Source organism: Cervus canadensis, chromosome 23 (assembly GCF_019320065.1).
Source record: "Cervus canadensis isolate Bull #8, Minnesota chromosome 23, ASM1932006v1, whole genome shotgun sequence".
NCBI lineage: Eukaryota > Metazoa > Chordata > Mammalia > Artiodactyla > Cervidae > Cervus > Cervus canadensis.
The window spans coordinates 56,255,321-56,270,587 of NC_057408.1; the positions used below are offsets into that span (position 1 = coordinate 56,255,321).

At 49.9% G+C, this 15,267-nt stretch overlaps 1 protein-coding gene across 1 annotated transcript in view; it reads left to right on the plus strand.

Annotated features, from left to right (window-relative positions):
- The first annotated feature begins 8,989 nt into the window (after positions 1-8,989).
- The window catches only part of RAB31 (RAB31, member RAS oncogene family), an 81,251-nt gene continuing 74,973 nt past the window's right edge, over positions 8,990-15,267 (plus strand). The window contains exon 1 of the mRNA XM_043443741.1: positions 8,990-9,198. Within this exon, the coding sequence (XP_043299676.1) occupies positions 9,160-9,198 (39 nt within the window). The 5' untranslated portion in view covers positions 8,990-9,159. The remainder of the gene's footprint in view (positions 9,199-15,267) is intronic.

Below are 15,267 nucleotides of genomic sequence, written 5' to 3' on the forward strand. Positions count from 1 at the left end.
TGCCTTTGGCTTCTATTCTTTTCTCAGCTATTTTGAAGGCCTCCTCAGAGAACCATTTTTCTTGGGGATAGTATTACTTATATAATTGAAACATATTTTAAAGAAGGAGAAACAGGAGAGTAACAACTCCGGTGTAATCTCACCAAGAATAACTCAGAGGCAGGGAAAAGGGGTTGAGCCTGAGCTTTGGGCCGTGGCTGAGTCTCAGATATGAGACTCTGGAGGGCACAGGAGTGAGGAAATGAGCCATCTTGAACAGAAGTGATGATCATCCACCACCAACCCTCAAGAGGACACACCACAATTTCCCCAGATTCCTCCTCCAGGATATCCAGCCTTCCTCTGGTACTTCTCTTTGGGTGTTTTCCTCACTGAGGTGTCAACATGTCCTAGGATTTCATTCATTCATCCATTCATTCAGTTCAGTTCAGTTGCTCAGTCGTGTCCAACTCTTTGCGACCCCATGAATCACAGCACGCCAGGCCTCCCTGTCCATCACTAACTCCCGGAGTTTACTCAAACTCATGTCCATCGAGTCGGTGATGCCATCCAGCCATCTCATCCTCTGTCGTCCCCTTCTCCTCCTGCCCCCAATCCCTCCCAGCATCAGGGTCTTTTCCAATGAGTCAACTCTTCACATGAGGTGGCCAAAGTATTGGAGTTTCAGCTTCAGCATCAGGCCTTCCAATGAACACCCAGGACTGACCTCCTTTAGGATGGACTGGTTGGATCTCCTTGCAGTCCAAGGGACGCTCAAGAGTCTTCTCCAACACCACAGTTCAAAAGCATCAATTCTTCAGTGCTCAGCTTTCTTCACAGTCCAACTCTCACATCCATACATGACCACTGGAAAAACCATAGCCTTGACTAGACGGACCTTTGTTGGCAAAGTAATCCATTCATTACTCAGCCAGTATTTACTGAGCACCTACTGTGTGCCCCAGTGCTTCATCCACGGAGTCAACGTGCAAGCATGCAGCTGTGTGAATCCAGCCATCAGGGCTGGGTCAGCACAGCAGAGTTTTTCAGGGTTTCTCTCTTTGATTTTCTAAAAACAGATTTTTCTCTCTTCCTGGTCTGTGCTGCAGCTCCCTCTCTCAGTTCCCTTGGGTGGGGAGGAAGTATTTTTGCCTTTTTTTGTTTTCACTTCTCTGGATGATACCCCGAGTCAGGCTGGACACTGCAGGCAGGACAGGTTCTGGAGTGATGGTTTTCTATGAAGTGGTGTCGTCTATGAAGTCTCCCTAAGCGATGACTTCTCCTCCTGGATCCATACCCTACACGGGAGCCTGGTTGGTTTACTCTGAGTGACTCTTCAGCGCTGATCCACCTCTGCACCAGCCCTTTCTCTCCAGTTAGGACACTTCCTGGTCTGTGGCTTCAACCTCACAGACCATGTCTTTTTTGCTCTGGGCCTAGATCTGTTATCTCCCACTTAGTTTTTCTGTCATTATTGCCCACTCCTTACAACACTGATGTGGCCCAAATGGACATGCATATTCATGGGTTCTGACACTCTGGTATGGCCTTAGAGGTTCAGGAAACAGTCTATTTCTTCAAAGGGTCAAAACAGAGGTAAGTCTGGACTGTGGCCTCCTGATTCCAGGGCCTCTTTGGTGACCTTCTGCATCTCTAGCTCCTGGCCTCGCGTCTGGCACACCGTGGGTGCCTGGTTTACACCTGGGGAAACAGAGTCAAGACCAGTATGTATGTACACTGGGTGGCAGTCTCAGGGCAAAGAAAAAAATCAATTAAGTGTTGTATTAATTGTTGCTGTTCAGTCTCTCAGTTGTGTCCGACCCCATGGACTGCAGCACACCAGGCCTCCCTATCCTTCACTATCTTCCAGAGTTTCCTCAAACTCATGTCCGTTGAATCGATGATGCCATCCAACCATTTCGTCCTCTGTTCCCACCTTCTCCTTCTGCCCTCAATCTTTCCCAGCATCAGGGTCCTTTCCAATGAGTTGGCTCTTTGCATCAGGTGGCCAAGTATTGGAGCTTCAGCATCAGTCCTTCCAATGAATGTTCAGGGTTGATTTCCTTTAGGATTGACTGGTTTGATCTCCTTGCTGTCTGAGGAGAAACAGAATCAATAAGATGTATAAATACAGAGAGATTTACTTTAAGGAATCTGTAGGGTTGGCCAGCAGGCTGGAGACTTGGGGTGGAGTTACAGTTCAAGTCTGAAGATTGTCTGCTGGCAGAATTTCCTCTTCCTTGAGGAGATCAGTCTTTCTCTATTAAGCTCTTCAGCTGACTGGATGAGTTCTGCTCCCATAATGGAGGGTTATCTGCTTCACGCACAGCCTACTAATTGAAATCTTCATCTCATCTAAAAATACCTTCACAGAAACATTGAGAATAATTTTTAAATTTATTTTTATTAAGGTAACATTGATTTATAGCATTATATAAGTTTAATGTGTACAACATTTTATTTTATACTTCTGTGTACAACTGTAGCATGCTCACCGCTAGAATGACGTTTGACCAAACACCTGGGTACCATGGCCTTGCCAAGTTGACACATATAATTAACCATCTTGAATATTATTGTTGGGTTTGCTGTTTGCTCTTTAGGTAAGAGCGCCAGGGCGGTAAGAATAACATGTGAAGTGGAAAATGTTGTGTTTCATAGACATGATCTCATTTGTTCTCCTTGGGAGGGACTTCCCAGCCTTGCAGAGAATTCTAAGACATTCCATGTGCCGTCCTAGTCCCCTTGGTGCTTCCAGTCAACACTCAATGACAGCGAGTATGTAAGCATGCTGACAGCACTGCCTCTCTCATCTTTGAAGCTAATTCTTTTTATTTATTTATTTTGGCAGCATTTCACAGCGTGTGGGATCCTAGTTCCCCAACCAGGGATTGAACTGTGCCCACATGCAGTGCCCATCTAAGGTGGAGTCTTAACCAGCAGATAGCCAGGGAAGTGCCTGTAGCTAATTCTTGATTCTCTATATCAGCCCTGCTATTTTCCTTCCTGCTTTGCTCATCATGTTTACCCACACACTCCTGTCAAAGGCTCAAACTAAAAACCAAGTACACCTAAATGCAAGATGTGGTAGTTAAGTCACTAAGTCGTGTCCGACTCTTTGCAACCCCATGGACTGTAGCCCACCAGGCTCCTCTCTCCATGGAATTCTCCAGGCAAGAATACTGGAGTGGGTTACCATTTCTTTCTCCAGAGATCTTCCCAAGCCAAAGACTGAACCTGGGTCTCCTGTATTACAGGCAAATTCTTTACCATCTGAGCCACCAGGGAAGTCTGCAGTAGTTAAAGTGCTCACTGAATAGCCTGTCTGGGCTGGAATCCTAAGCTGGCCGCATGGGCACAGCTTCACAGAGACCATCTGGCTCCTTTGTAAGGTCAATAGCACCTTCTAGGCAGGAGGAAGTGAGATACTGGGCAGGGTTGCACCTGGTACCTAGCTGGCTGTTGACACTCAGTAAGTGTTCGTGCTCATTGTTAAGGGTTATTCTCCCTTCCAGACTTCCAAGTTCAAAGGGGAGAATCTCACCAGAGACCTTGACCTAATCTTTCAGGTCCCGTTTCCTCCTCTCCTATCCTCTATATAAAAATGTCATACTTTTAGCAGAGAGCTTTCAGATTTTTTATCCTTCTCCCCTACCAGAATCTGAAAATAAGCTTGATGAGAGTATAAATTTGCTTATGGAGAGTAACAGAGAAAATAAACAAATTTTGCTTCAGAGAAACAATGTGTGACACCCCTGTGGCAGAATGACTGTGAGGATACAGGCATGTGTATGTGCCAAATCACTGTCATGTCTGACTCTTTGCGACCCTGTGGACTGTAACCTGCCAGGCTCCTCTGTCCATGGGATTCTCCAGGCAAGAATACTGGAGTGGGTTACCATGCCCTCCTCCAGGGGATCTTCCCTACCCAGGGATTGAACCCGCATCTCCTGCACCTTCTGCATGGCAGGCGGGTTCTTTACTGCTGAGCTACCAGGGAAGCCCGGTGAAGATATATAAACATATATAAAGAAAAACTATGTAAAGACACGCACACACACATAAAGAAAGAATGTGTGACTCCAAAGGTCAAACAGTGGAATCCAGCCACTGTGAATGGGCACTGCTCCTTCTGCCCCACTCACTGCAGCATGGAGTTCTAGGTTTTATGATTTGCTGGTTTGATAAGTGGAAAATGATTTCTTGATGCTTTAATCTGTATTTTTCCTCACTTTCAAAGTTGAATACTTTCTTCATATATTCATTTCCAACTTGTGAATTGTCTGATCATGCCTGTTCATTTTTTTAAAAGACTTTTTTTTTTTAAGAGCAGTTTTTGGTTCATAGTAGAGTTGAGAGGAAAATACAGAGATTTCCCATATGCCCTCTACACTGACACATGCACAGCTTCCCCCTTATAGACATCCCTCAGCAGAGAGTATGCTTGTTACAACTGATAGACTACATTGACACATGATAATCATTCAAAGTCTGTCATTTACATTTTACTCTTTGTGCTGTTCATTCTATGGGTTTGGATAAATGTATGACATGTATCCATCATTATAGTTTCATGCAGAGTATTTTCACTGTCCTAAAACTCCTCTGTGCTCTGCCTGTTCATCCCTTCCCCTCAACCCCCAGTGACCTTTTACTGTCTCCATAGCTTTGCCTTTTCTTGAATGTCATAATCATACAAATATACAGTCTTTTCAGATTGGCTTCTTTCACTTAGTAATATGCACTGAAATTAGCTCCATGTCTTTCATAGTTTGATAGCTCATCCCATTTTAGTTTTGAATAATATTCCATTGCCTGGATGGATCACAGTTTATTTTATCCATTTGCCTACTGAAGGACATCTTGGTTGCTTACAAGTTTTGGCAATTACGAACAAAGCTGCTATAAATAGCTGTGTACAGATTTTTTTGTGTGGATATGTTTTCAACTCCTTTGGGTAAATACCAACAAGCATGACTGTGAATTGAATGCTAAGAGTGTTTAACTTTATAAGAAACTGTCAAAATGCCTTCCAAAGTGGCTGCACCATTATGCATTCAGCGATGCAATGACATTCTAGTTGCTCCACACCCTTGTCAGCATTCAGCGTTGTCACTGTCCCGATTTTGGCTATGCTGACAGGTATGCAGTAGCAGTACCGCACAATCCAGCAGTCACGTTCCTTAGTGTGAGTTGTAACAAACCGGTGTGACTTAACTGTTTAACATGCAGAGCCGATTCTTACATCATCTTATACTCATGGAAACTTATTTACTGTAAACGTCTTTCTAAATCAACCTCACGTATACATTTTATATATTACCTAAGTGACATATACCACTGCACGTTGTTAAAGATAACTGAGTAAAGATATCCGTTTGCTTAATCATTCCCAAATGTGAAGAGATTTCAGTTGTTTCACCCCTTTAATATCATGGTGTATGCAGCTGTCCTCTTCCATCTCAGCAGAGATGGCTTTTTGTTTTTCAAAAGTATCTGTTTCTTTGTGTGCATGTCTGTTTGTGCACAGTCAGGCTTCTATTTGCTCACTTTTCTGTGTGTTTTTCTATGTTGTTGTCTGAAGGAGGATTTGCTGGATCAAGCAACACGGTCAGTTTTATGACTGTTACTAACTAGATTTAAAAAAAAAGAATGGGGCAATTTTTCCTGTCCCTTGGTAGACTTTTATTAAATCATATTTGTTGGTGAATTACTAATTTCTTTTAGAAGAAATCCCCACCCAGAACCTTCTGAGGTGAAGTCCAGGGTGAGTATTCAGGTCAGCCTTCCTGTTATGTGGACACACCGGTCCTAGGGTCTCCCAGATCTCCAGACCCACCAAAGAGAAGTCTCATTTGAATTACAAGAGAGGCCAGAGACCCTGCAGGAAAAAGTCCTACATAGACTGAGGTGAAAAGATTAATTTCTAATCACCTTTCTTTTCTGAGGCACAGCACCATTCCCCCCCCACCCGCCCCCAATCTAGTCATTTTCACATCCTGGTGACACAGAGGTGACCCCAGCTTCATCTATAGGCACCTCTCATACAGATAGATAATTCCATTATAAGTTTAGACCCTGACCAGTTGTAAAAGGGATTTAGTGGCTAATTATGTTTGTCACCAGCAAAGTCCATTAACAATAACCGGGAAATAAAAATAGAATCTGGGTGATGAAATAAAGCCTAACCTTGTTTCTGTGCTGAGTCTAGTCCCCTGGCTCCCAGGGCACTGTGTGCAGAAGCCTGGAGCCCGGCACCTCAGACCCGGGTTCCTGGTGCAAAACGGTGGCGACGCCTCAGCTCAGGGACCTGTGCAGAAGCTCCACCCCCAGCTCTGAGTTGCCGATGGTGGGCGGGCTGTGTGCAAAGATGCTGCACAGGGCACTGCCATCTGGAACGAGGGCAGCAGCTGGGCCTGGGTGCCCGAGAGAACCCCGCTCCCTCCCCCCAAAGCAGCCCAGCCCTGCTGTCGGCAGAGCGGGTGTTCTGGAGCATGACCTCCCATCTCTCCATGTTTTGATTGAAGAGTCAAGCTTTCCTTTGCTGCTGAACTGAACCTGGCTTCAGCTCTACTGGCTCCAAGGACACTGGGACAGCAGGGCAAGTGAGCTGCTGAATCAATGCTAGAGAGCCGTGAGTAGAGCACGTGCAAGCCCAGGCAGAGACCTACCTTGAAGGTGCACCTGAGCACGTCTCTGGAGGTTGATGGGTTCTACCAGCAGGCAGAGAAGAGGCTGGTTTTGGCGCAGCGTTATCACAAGATGTACTTAAGAGTTCAATTGCATCTTGTAGGTGCCACCGAGGACTTCACAGCAGCAGAAAAGCATAAATTCAAATTAGCCCAATGACCTTTTGGTTTGCAAAGATTTCATGGGACACTTCTGCCTATTCCATCTTTTAAAAATTTGATAAGCCCTCAGTTACATACCATTGGATTTTTATTTCTGTTTAAGTTACATCAGAACCTCTTCGCATTTGCAGAGAATTCCAGAGGAGTCAGGCTGGGCCCTTCCAACAGTCATCCTACAGTATGATAAAAACATTCCTAGGGAACATTATACCTTTATCAAGTGGAGACCTACCCTGGACAGACACTCCCCAAATGCGTCTGGGAGCAGCTACTGTCTCTCCTGCCCGGGAGAGCCTGGTGCATCACTTTGGGGTGGTCCGTGGGACCAGGGTTTCCTCAGGGCCAGTTCTTAAGCCCCCAAGGATGACTTGGCCTAGGAGAGGGTATAAATCCATGATGGTGGTCCACAAAGTGTTGGCACTTTGTGAAGTGCTTGCCTGGTCAGAATGAGACATGAGTGAGGAGATTTTAATGGGGTGAGTGTGGGGAGAATAAAACATGTAGGTGATTCTCAGGGGGAAAGCCTGGATCAGTGACTACTAGGGAGGAACCCAGAAACCACACAAGCATGGCAGACACCGAGGCCAGTGCAGAAGCGAGAGGAATGCGAGGAATGAAGGAAGAACAGGGGATCAGATGAGAAATTCTGCCAGCCCACTTGTCTGGGGTGGTCCTGCCCTTAAGGACCTAATGCAGCGTTAATGGAAAAGCCTCCCACCCTGGTTTGGCTAACTTTCAGGAAGTGAGAACTGGTTTGGTTGACTTTGGGGAAGTGAGAAGCAAGACCAAAGGGAAGCACTAGGACGTGGAGATTCAAGTTGTTCTGCCGGGGATGTGAGGTGGCCTTGCCAGAGCTGCTTGACCACGGCTGCTCTGTGGCTGTGTGGTGCTTATCCTCTGCTCAGCGGATCTGAAGACAGGAGGCCCAGTGCCCAGTGCTGGGAGACTCTGGGCAGGCCTCTTTTCATCCTGTCCTTGCTTTAGATACTAAACCAAGGACAGGTATCGATACAATGATCTCCACGCTGAATAAGACCTGTATTTCATCCATGGCTACTTTTTGAACAATTTAGTCCTGATTTATGTGAGTGGGTAATCCTCCAAGCCTGCCCAAGCCAGGGGAAGCTACTACCCTGGGGGATTCACTGCCAACTTTCAGGGCTTTTCTTTGAGAGAAGGGCACTATTTTGACTCTGGCTTTTTAGAATTTCTCTCTGGAGGTCGTGATTGGATGTTCCCACAGCATGGGGTCACCTGGGTGGTGGGTAGCTTCAAGGGGGCCTCACTAGGAGCAAAACCCAGATAATCAAGGTGGGAGGGTGGTTCACTGGAGAACTGCAAGGTCAGGACAGAGGCCTGAGAGTGTGGTTAGGGGATAAAGTTTAAAGAAAGTTGTTTCCAATCTGAAATGCCACACCTAACTCAAGTACCTATGTCCAAAAAGCTGGCATTTCTGTAGTGGACGGGCCACTGTGGAGACAAGCCGCAGACCCCCCAAGCCTGCTTTGGAAGGATACAAAAGGTCCGCCAAGCCGCCTGTTTCTAGCCGGGGGGTCTGAGGCCGGGGGTCTGACCCCAAGTTGCAGCATTTTCTGTGCCCTGCACATCAGCTTCCTGCCTACAATGCGCTTCCCCTTTCAGGGGCGGACCAGCCTGCTCTGGGGGAAGGAATAGGCCTTTGCTTCTAGAATCACTTCCGATGACATATGGAAAAGCTAACATGGGGCTGAGGCTGGCAAGCGACCTGGGGGTACACTGAAGCCCCCTCCCCACAACACGAGGAGCTGCGGGAGAGGCGGGCTGCATGGTCAGACCCTCCTTCCGTCCGACTGCCTCTGTCCAGTGCGCTTAGGCCTCAGAGTGCTCCCCGCAGATCCCGGGTGGACAACATCCCCTTTACCGCGGGGGACGCAGTGTCCAGTCGTGGGCCGCCGCCTCCGCGGGCCGGACTGGTCCTCCCTCCACCCCGTGGCCTGGGAGCCGGGGGCCGGGGGTCGTGTGAGCTCTGCTGAGCCGGGTCCGAGGCCGGGCTGGCCGGAAGGAGGAGGCCCGGTGCCAGGACGCCAGGGGCACGCGGGTGGGGGCCCGGGGGCTGACGCCGTCAGGGGCGGTCCTGGGAGCCGGCGGGCGAAGTTCCCCGCACCCCCCGGAGGAGCCGGCGGCGGCCACGTGACCCTCGGCGCGGCCAGAGGCCCAGAAATAGCAGCTGCCGTGGATCCGCCCGCGGGCGGCGCGAGGGAAGGCGGGGACCGCAGGAGCCGGCTGGCGGGGCGCGGAGCGTGTCGGCCCCGGAGGATGCGGAGCCCCTGCCCGGCCCGGCCCCGAGCTCATGATGGCCATCCGAGAGCTCAAAGTGTGTCTTCTTGGGGTGAGTCCTGCGCCCCTGGGGCCGCGCGCCCCCCTACCCCCAGCGTCCTCTTAGTCACCCTCCTCCCCGCGCCCTCCTCGTCCTCGCTTCCCCGCGCCCCCTTGTCTTCAACTTCCCCCGCCCCGTCCCCCACACCCCCCCCCCCCGCCACCACGTCCGTGCGCCCCGGTGTCCCCTGCGCGCACCCCGCTTCGCCGGCCCGTTCCCTGTCCCTGCCCCGCCGGGTCAGGTCCGAGCCTCTCTCGGGCGCTTCCTGGCTCGTCCCCTCGCCGCGCCCGCGTTCCCGGAGCCCTAGTCCTCTCGGCCCGCGCCGGGCCGGGGACCCCTCCGCGATGACACCAGGCCAGGACCCCGCCTCCGTGGGCTTTCTCCTTCGCCTTTGATAATTTCCTTCCGGCGGAAACTTTAAGTTACTTAGCCAAGGCGCGGAATCCTTTTGCCTCCTGGGGGCAATTAGTTTATTTACTTTAAAAAAAAAAGAAAGAAAACAACAAAGCTCAACTTGGGGTGAAAAAATGCGCGAGGGGACGACCTGGCGGGAACGTAGAGGGAGAACCACCGTAGAAAACTTTTCGTGCTGCGGATCAGGGCAGGACGACAGAGTCCTCCCCTGTCCCCACTTCCCCTCCCGAAGTGGGTCCTTCTGAGCCCAGAGAAACGTGGAAGAAGCCGGAAACAAAGACAGACACAAACTCCCCAGTGGTGCGGACCTGCCCCCAGGGAGTGCTCAGGGAATTCAGCTGGCGTTTTGGATCGCTCCCTTTTGGGTACCCACACCGCATTCCGGAATTGCTTCCTTGGGAAGAGCTGGTTTTCAGTCCTGGTTTTAGCAGCTTTTGGCACGGACGCCTAGTGTTCAGCCCTTGGCAGTTCTGGTCTCCCAAGAAAACAGTTTCCGAAAAAAGCAGTAAAGGTTGGACCGGTTCTGTTTATATCAAAAGCAGTGCTAACCGGTCTGTCAAGAGGGCTGTGCAGAAGCAGATAAAGAAGGAATGGTTCTAGGTTAGGGCCGGATTGCCCCGGACCGTGATGCTGGGAAAGACTGAGGGCAGGAGGAGAAGGGGGCAACAGACGATGAGATGGTTGGATGGCATCACTGACTCAATGGATATGAGTTTGAGCAAATTCCAGGAGATGGTGAAGGACAGGGAAGCCTGGCGTACTGCAGTCCTTGGGGTCACAAAGAGTGAGTGACTGAACAGCAACAACAAGGGGCTGTCTGGACTCCCTGGAGGCCATTCTGGAACCTGGGGAGGTCTGCCCTCACTGTCCTTTGCTAAAGTCCCATTTACACTAGGTTGTCCTGTTGGCCTTGGTCTCCTGATTCATCCAGGGGCATCAGGCAGAGGCCCTCTCTTCTCTGTGCCTGCCCCCATGTTGGGCCATGGCCTGGATCTGGTGGATGCTGTCCCGGCCTCCCTCTGTTGACCTTTGTCAGAGTTGCAGGGGTAGGTGTCACCAACTGCCAGGCTCTCTAACATAAGCCAGACACAAATTCCAGGAATCGCGTGTTTTCCTCCTGAGGAGTCATTTCAGCCTCCAGGAAGCGCTTCGAAGACTCAGAAGGTCGGGTCCCCAGGAACCAAGAGGCAACTTTGACGTGTGTTATGTGTGTCAGGATTGGCCTTGGGAATAAAAAAAAGTCAGAAATGATATGCTTGTCCCAGCACATTAATTATGTTCAATTTTTCTGCTTGTAGATAAGTCTGTTTCCTTCTACAATCAGGTAGGAAGAGCCCTGATCCAAAGCAGCAAGCCTGGGTTTTTATGCTCTCCTGCTCACTGCTGTGCACTTCTGGAAAAGTATCTTGAACACTGCGTCCATGAAATGGACGTGATAACATCCTCCCGTTTAAGGCAGAGGACTAGAGCAGACGATCTTCTAAGATACACAGTGCCATTTCCTCCTACCCAGGATGATAATTAGCAAGCCTGGGAGATGAGAAAGCTGGGGGAAGCCCCTGCACTTCTTTTTGCCTTATCTCTAAGGATGGAATGCACTCCTTCAGTGACTTCCTGAAGACAATGCCTCTCCTTGTGTGCTGGTCCTTTGCAGAGGCCCAGAGGTAGGAGGCTGGGCTTGAAAGAAAAGAACAGCCCCACAGCAGTTTAGGAAGATAAATCTGAGCAGATGAAGACTTTGAAGTTTCAGTCCCATCACCGTGTGGCTGTGGTCTTCTTTTTTTGAGAGGCTCTAGGTTTTATTCTTGTTCAGATCAGAAGCCATTTATTTGAAATCTGAGAAAGGGCCATTGCTCTTGTTATCACACTGAGTAATGTGTCTTAAGTCCCCCAGTTTGGCTGGCCCCATCCTGTGTGTGTGACAGCTAGGGCGATGCTCTGGGTGAGATACGCTGGTGGTGATGGTGGTTTAGTCGCTAAGTCATGTGTGGCTCTTTTGCGACCCCATGGACTGTAGCCCGCCAGGCTCCTCTGTCTATGGGATTTCCCAGGCAAGAATACTGGAGTGGGTTGCCATTTCCTCCTCCAGGGGATCTTCCCTACCCAGGGATTGAACCCAAGTCTCCTGCATTGCAGGCAGATTCTTTTATCGCTGAGCCACTAGGGAAGCCCTGAGATCGCACTGGGTGCGGCCAAAGCCAGTCTGACTGCTGGTTTGCTCTCTTGGCAGATCCACATGAGAGAGAATCCTGTGGATCAGCCCCAGGAAAAGAGATTCGGTGCCAAGCTCATGGTCCTCTCAGAATTTTAACTGGAGCCCTGGTTCCTCTGTTCTTTGTATGGGCGGCCTGTCTTTTGTGGATGAAGTCTTGCATGCAGTCAACACTCAGCTTCCTGTTTTCAGCCACTGCCACACCTTCCTGAAATCTCAGGCCCTTGCAGCCACGCCTGCTGCCAGCATCACTGTCTGTCAGCCCAATTGAGCAGGTGATGGGAGCAGGACCATTTAGCTGCTGCCTTGCTGGCTCACCCGAGAGGCTGAGGGGCTGGTCCTTTAATCACCGAGTGATTATCCCTGTCACTCGGTGATCGCTGGGGGACCTGTTTCCCATTTAAGGCCATGGTTGTGTTAGGCTTGGGTGGTGCAGGCATACCCCACTCTGAGCTAAAGGTCCTCACGTGGGTGAAGATTCCTGACCCGAGGGTCACTTGCAGCAGGTGACAGCGGGGTGTGCCAGGCGGTATGCACCTGCGCCTTTCAGAACCCTGCTGTTAGGCCCTGGGGTTCAGAACTCTGATCTCACTTCTCCTGGTGCGTGCTCCCACATGGAACCACAGCCATCTATGGAGCATTCCCCGAATGCTTTGTGCTCTTGGAAAAATGAAGGACTGAGAGCATGGGGTTTATTTAGGCTACCTGTTAGAAATTCTTGGCTCTTGTTGTTTCCATGGGAGGACTTGGTCATATTTCTCCCGTGCCTTCATGAGTTCCCTTCCCTGGGATAAGCCTGGCTGTCTTGGGATTGAGCTGGGCAGCAGACTGTCCGAGTTGGACTCTTAGGACCCATGAGTCTCACTCTTGCCAATTAAAGTGCCAGTCTTCCCGCTTTGTGAATCTCAGTTAGTATTATGAAACACGTAGTTAAAAAACAACTCCATTAAAAACAGCAAAGTATGTTTAAAAAAAAAAAACTAACAAAAACAATATTGAGGCAGCAGCTGTTCCAACCCCAAAAGTGGAAAGCGTCCCAGTTTGCGTTTTTAACACACATCACCACGTGGCAAAAAGCAGGAGGGGGGAGAGAGAGAGAGAGAAAGAGGAGGGGAAGGAGGGGTAGGGCCAGGGGATGGGGAGAGGCGCTTTCTTTTCTTTTATTATTTCCTCTGGGTGTGTGCACTTAAAAACTGCTTCCGAATGGAATCCCAAAGAGATTTATATTTGGACTTAGGTTGTCTTGACGACAGTTTAGAGATTTCTGCCACTTCCTCTGCAGCCATCAGGGGCCTGGTGAGGCATCTCCTCTGGACTCTGTTCGAAGAGCAGGCAAGTCCCTCGGATTTGCTGTGACATCTGGGTGGTGAGAACTTCACCAAAGAGGGCTGAGGGGTCCCCGGGGGCACCAGGACCCAGGAGGCTGCTCACAAGAAGCAGATCAGCCTGACCTGTGGACCCTGGCCTGGCTGCTCTGGGTGAGGGTGAGCACCCATTACTGACAGTATTCTGTAAGGTGGTGTGAACGTGTGGGGTCCTTGAGGAAGGAACACATGCATAGCATGGGGAGGAACCGCCCAGGCCACCATCAGCATTGTCTAAGTCTGAGGTTCTGTTGGTGGTGCTGGTGCTAAGCTGTTCAGTCCTATCCGACTTTTTGTGACCCCCGTGGACTGTAGCCTGCCAGGCTCCTCTGTCCATGGAATTCTCCAGGCAAGAATACTGGAGTGGGTTGCCATTCCCTTCTTCAGGGAATCTTCCAGACCAGGGATCAAACCCGGGTCTCCTGCATTACAGGCAGATTCTTTACCATCTGAGTCACCAGGGAAACCTACTCCTTAAGGTACCAGGATGTGAGGAGATTTGAGCTCAGGCATTAGAAAAGGTCTTCAAGTTCAGTTGTGTCTGACAGGTTAGACTAATGTCTAACTAACTCCACTTCCTTTTGTCTGAGTTTGTATAATTTGTCACATGTGTTAGAAATTGGAGTAGGCTTTCCTTCCCTCGGGGTTCCCGGTGGCTCAGCTAGTTAAGAATCCACCTGCAATGCGGGAGACCTGGGTTTGATCCCCTGGTTGGGAAGATACCCTGGAGAAGGGAATAGCTACCCACTCCAGTATTCTGGCCTGGAGAATTCCATGGACTATATCGTCCATGGGGTCTCAAAGAGTCGGACACGACTGAGCGACTTTCACTCATTTTCCTTCCCTCAGTTATCCACTGATTATCGGCAGCTTCTTTCGTGCCGGGAGCTGAGGGTGGCGGCAGGTGGACAGGACAGCCTCGAAAGTCGCTCAGTCGTGTCCGACTCTGAGATCCCATGGACTATATAGTCAGGGATTGCGTGTTACATTTGCTTCTCACCTCTTTCTTCTGAGGCAGTCCCTCTCTTTTTTTTCCCACCATGACACTGGCACCTCTGAAGCATCCAGGCCAGTTGTCTTGTACAAAGACCTGGGATCTCAATGTTTCTGTTTTGTTTCCTCGTTGCTTCTTCTGGGTTCAGGTGGGAAGACCATGTAGGTGATGTTGAACAGCCTTTTTTTTTTCTGTGCTCATGTATAATGTGGAAACATCTTTCTCGTTTAGCTCTATGGCTCTCAGTGAACACTCCTGGCCTCTCTGACTGTGCAATGGTGTGTCTGAACAGCACAAAGGGCCTTGACCTTGTGGGTCTGGCGCTTTAGCAGGGACTGAAGGTGCAGACTGAAATCTGCCGGGGGTGAGTGAGATGCCGAGCCCGCCCAGTTCTCCCCTCGGGGCTCTGGGCCTGGTCTTTTTCCGTGAGCACTGACCACCTCCTAACAGACCAGATGATTTATTTTCCCCACTTGAGTGCTAAGCTGCTGAGAGTCGCAGGTGTCCTGAGGAGTTTGTTGGCAGAAATACAGAAAAGTGGGATTTAACATTAGAGTCCCCTGGAGAGCTTCTCCCCGCGGAACCTTCAGACCCCAGGAGTCTTTTCTGATCAGTTTCCTTGCTCCTGAGGCCCAGCCTTCTCCCAGTTCTCTGGAGGTCACCGCTGTGCCTTCTGCTTACCCTAGATCTAAGCTAGAATGCAGCCTGGGCCACTTTCAATCTCCTTGGAGGCATCTGGATGACTCGGGCTGGTAGAACCTAGGGGAGGTCATGTCCCTCCTACTTTCTTTCCTTTGAGCAAGATCTGGGGAGCTGGATCCCTTTGTATCAACAGTCTGTTTTTCTAGAAGAAACAGACACCTGAGTTTTCCAGAATAACTTCCTTTCTGCTCTCATGGAGTTGCTAGCCTAATGAGGACATGCAAATGAGATGCCTGGTCCTGAAAAGTGCCTCTTCACCAGCCAGCACTGGAAGGGGAGAAGGAAGGAGGGAAGGAGGGTGGGGGAGGGGATGGAGAGGAGAAGATAAGAGGAAAGACATATGAGTGAGGGAGTAAGAGGATGAAGACCTAGGCTTACACACACAGACATACACA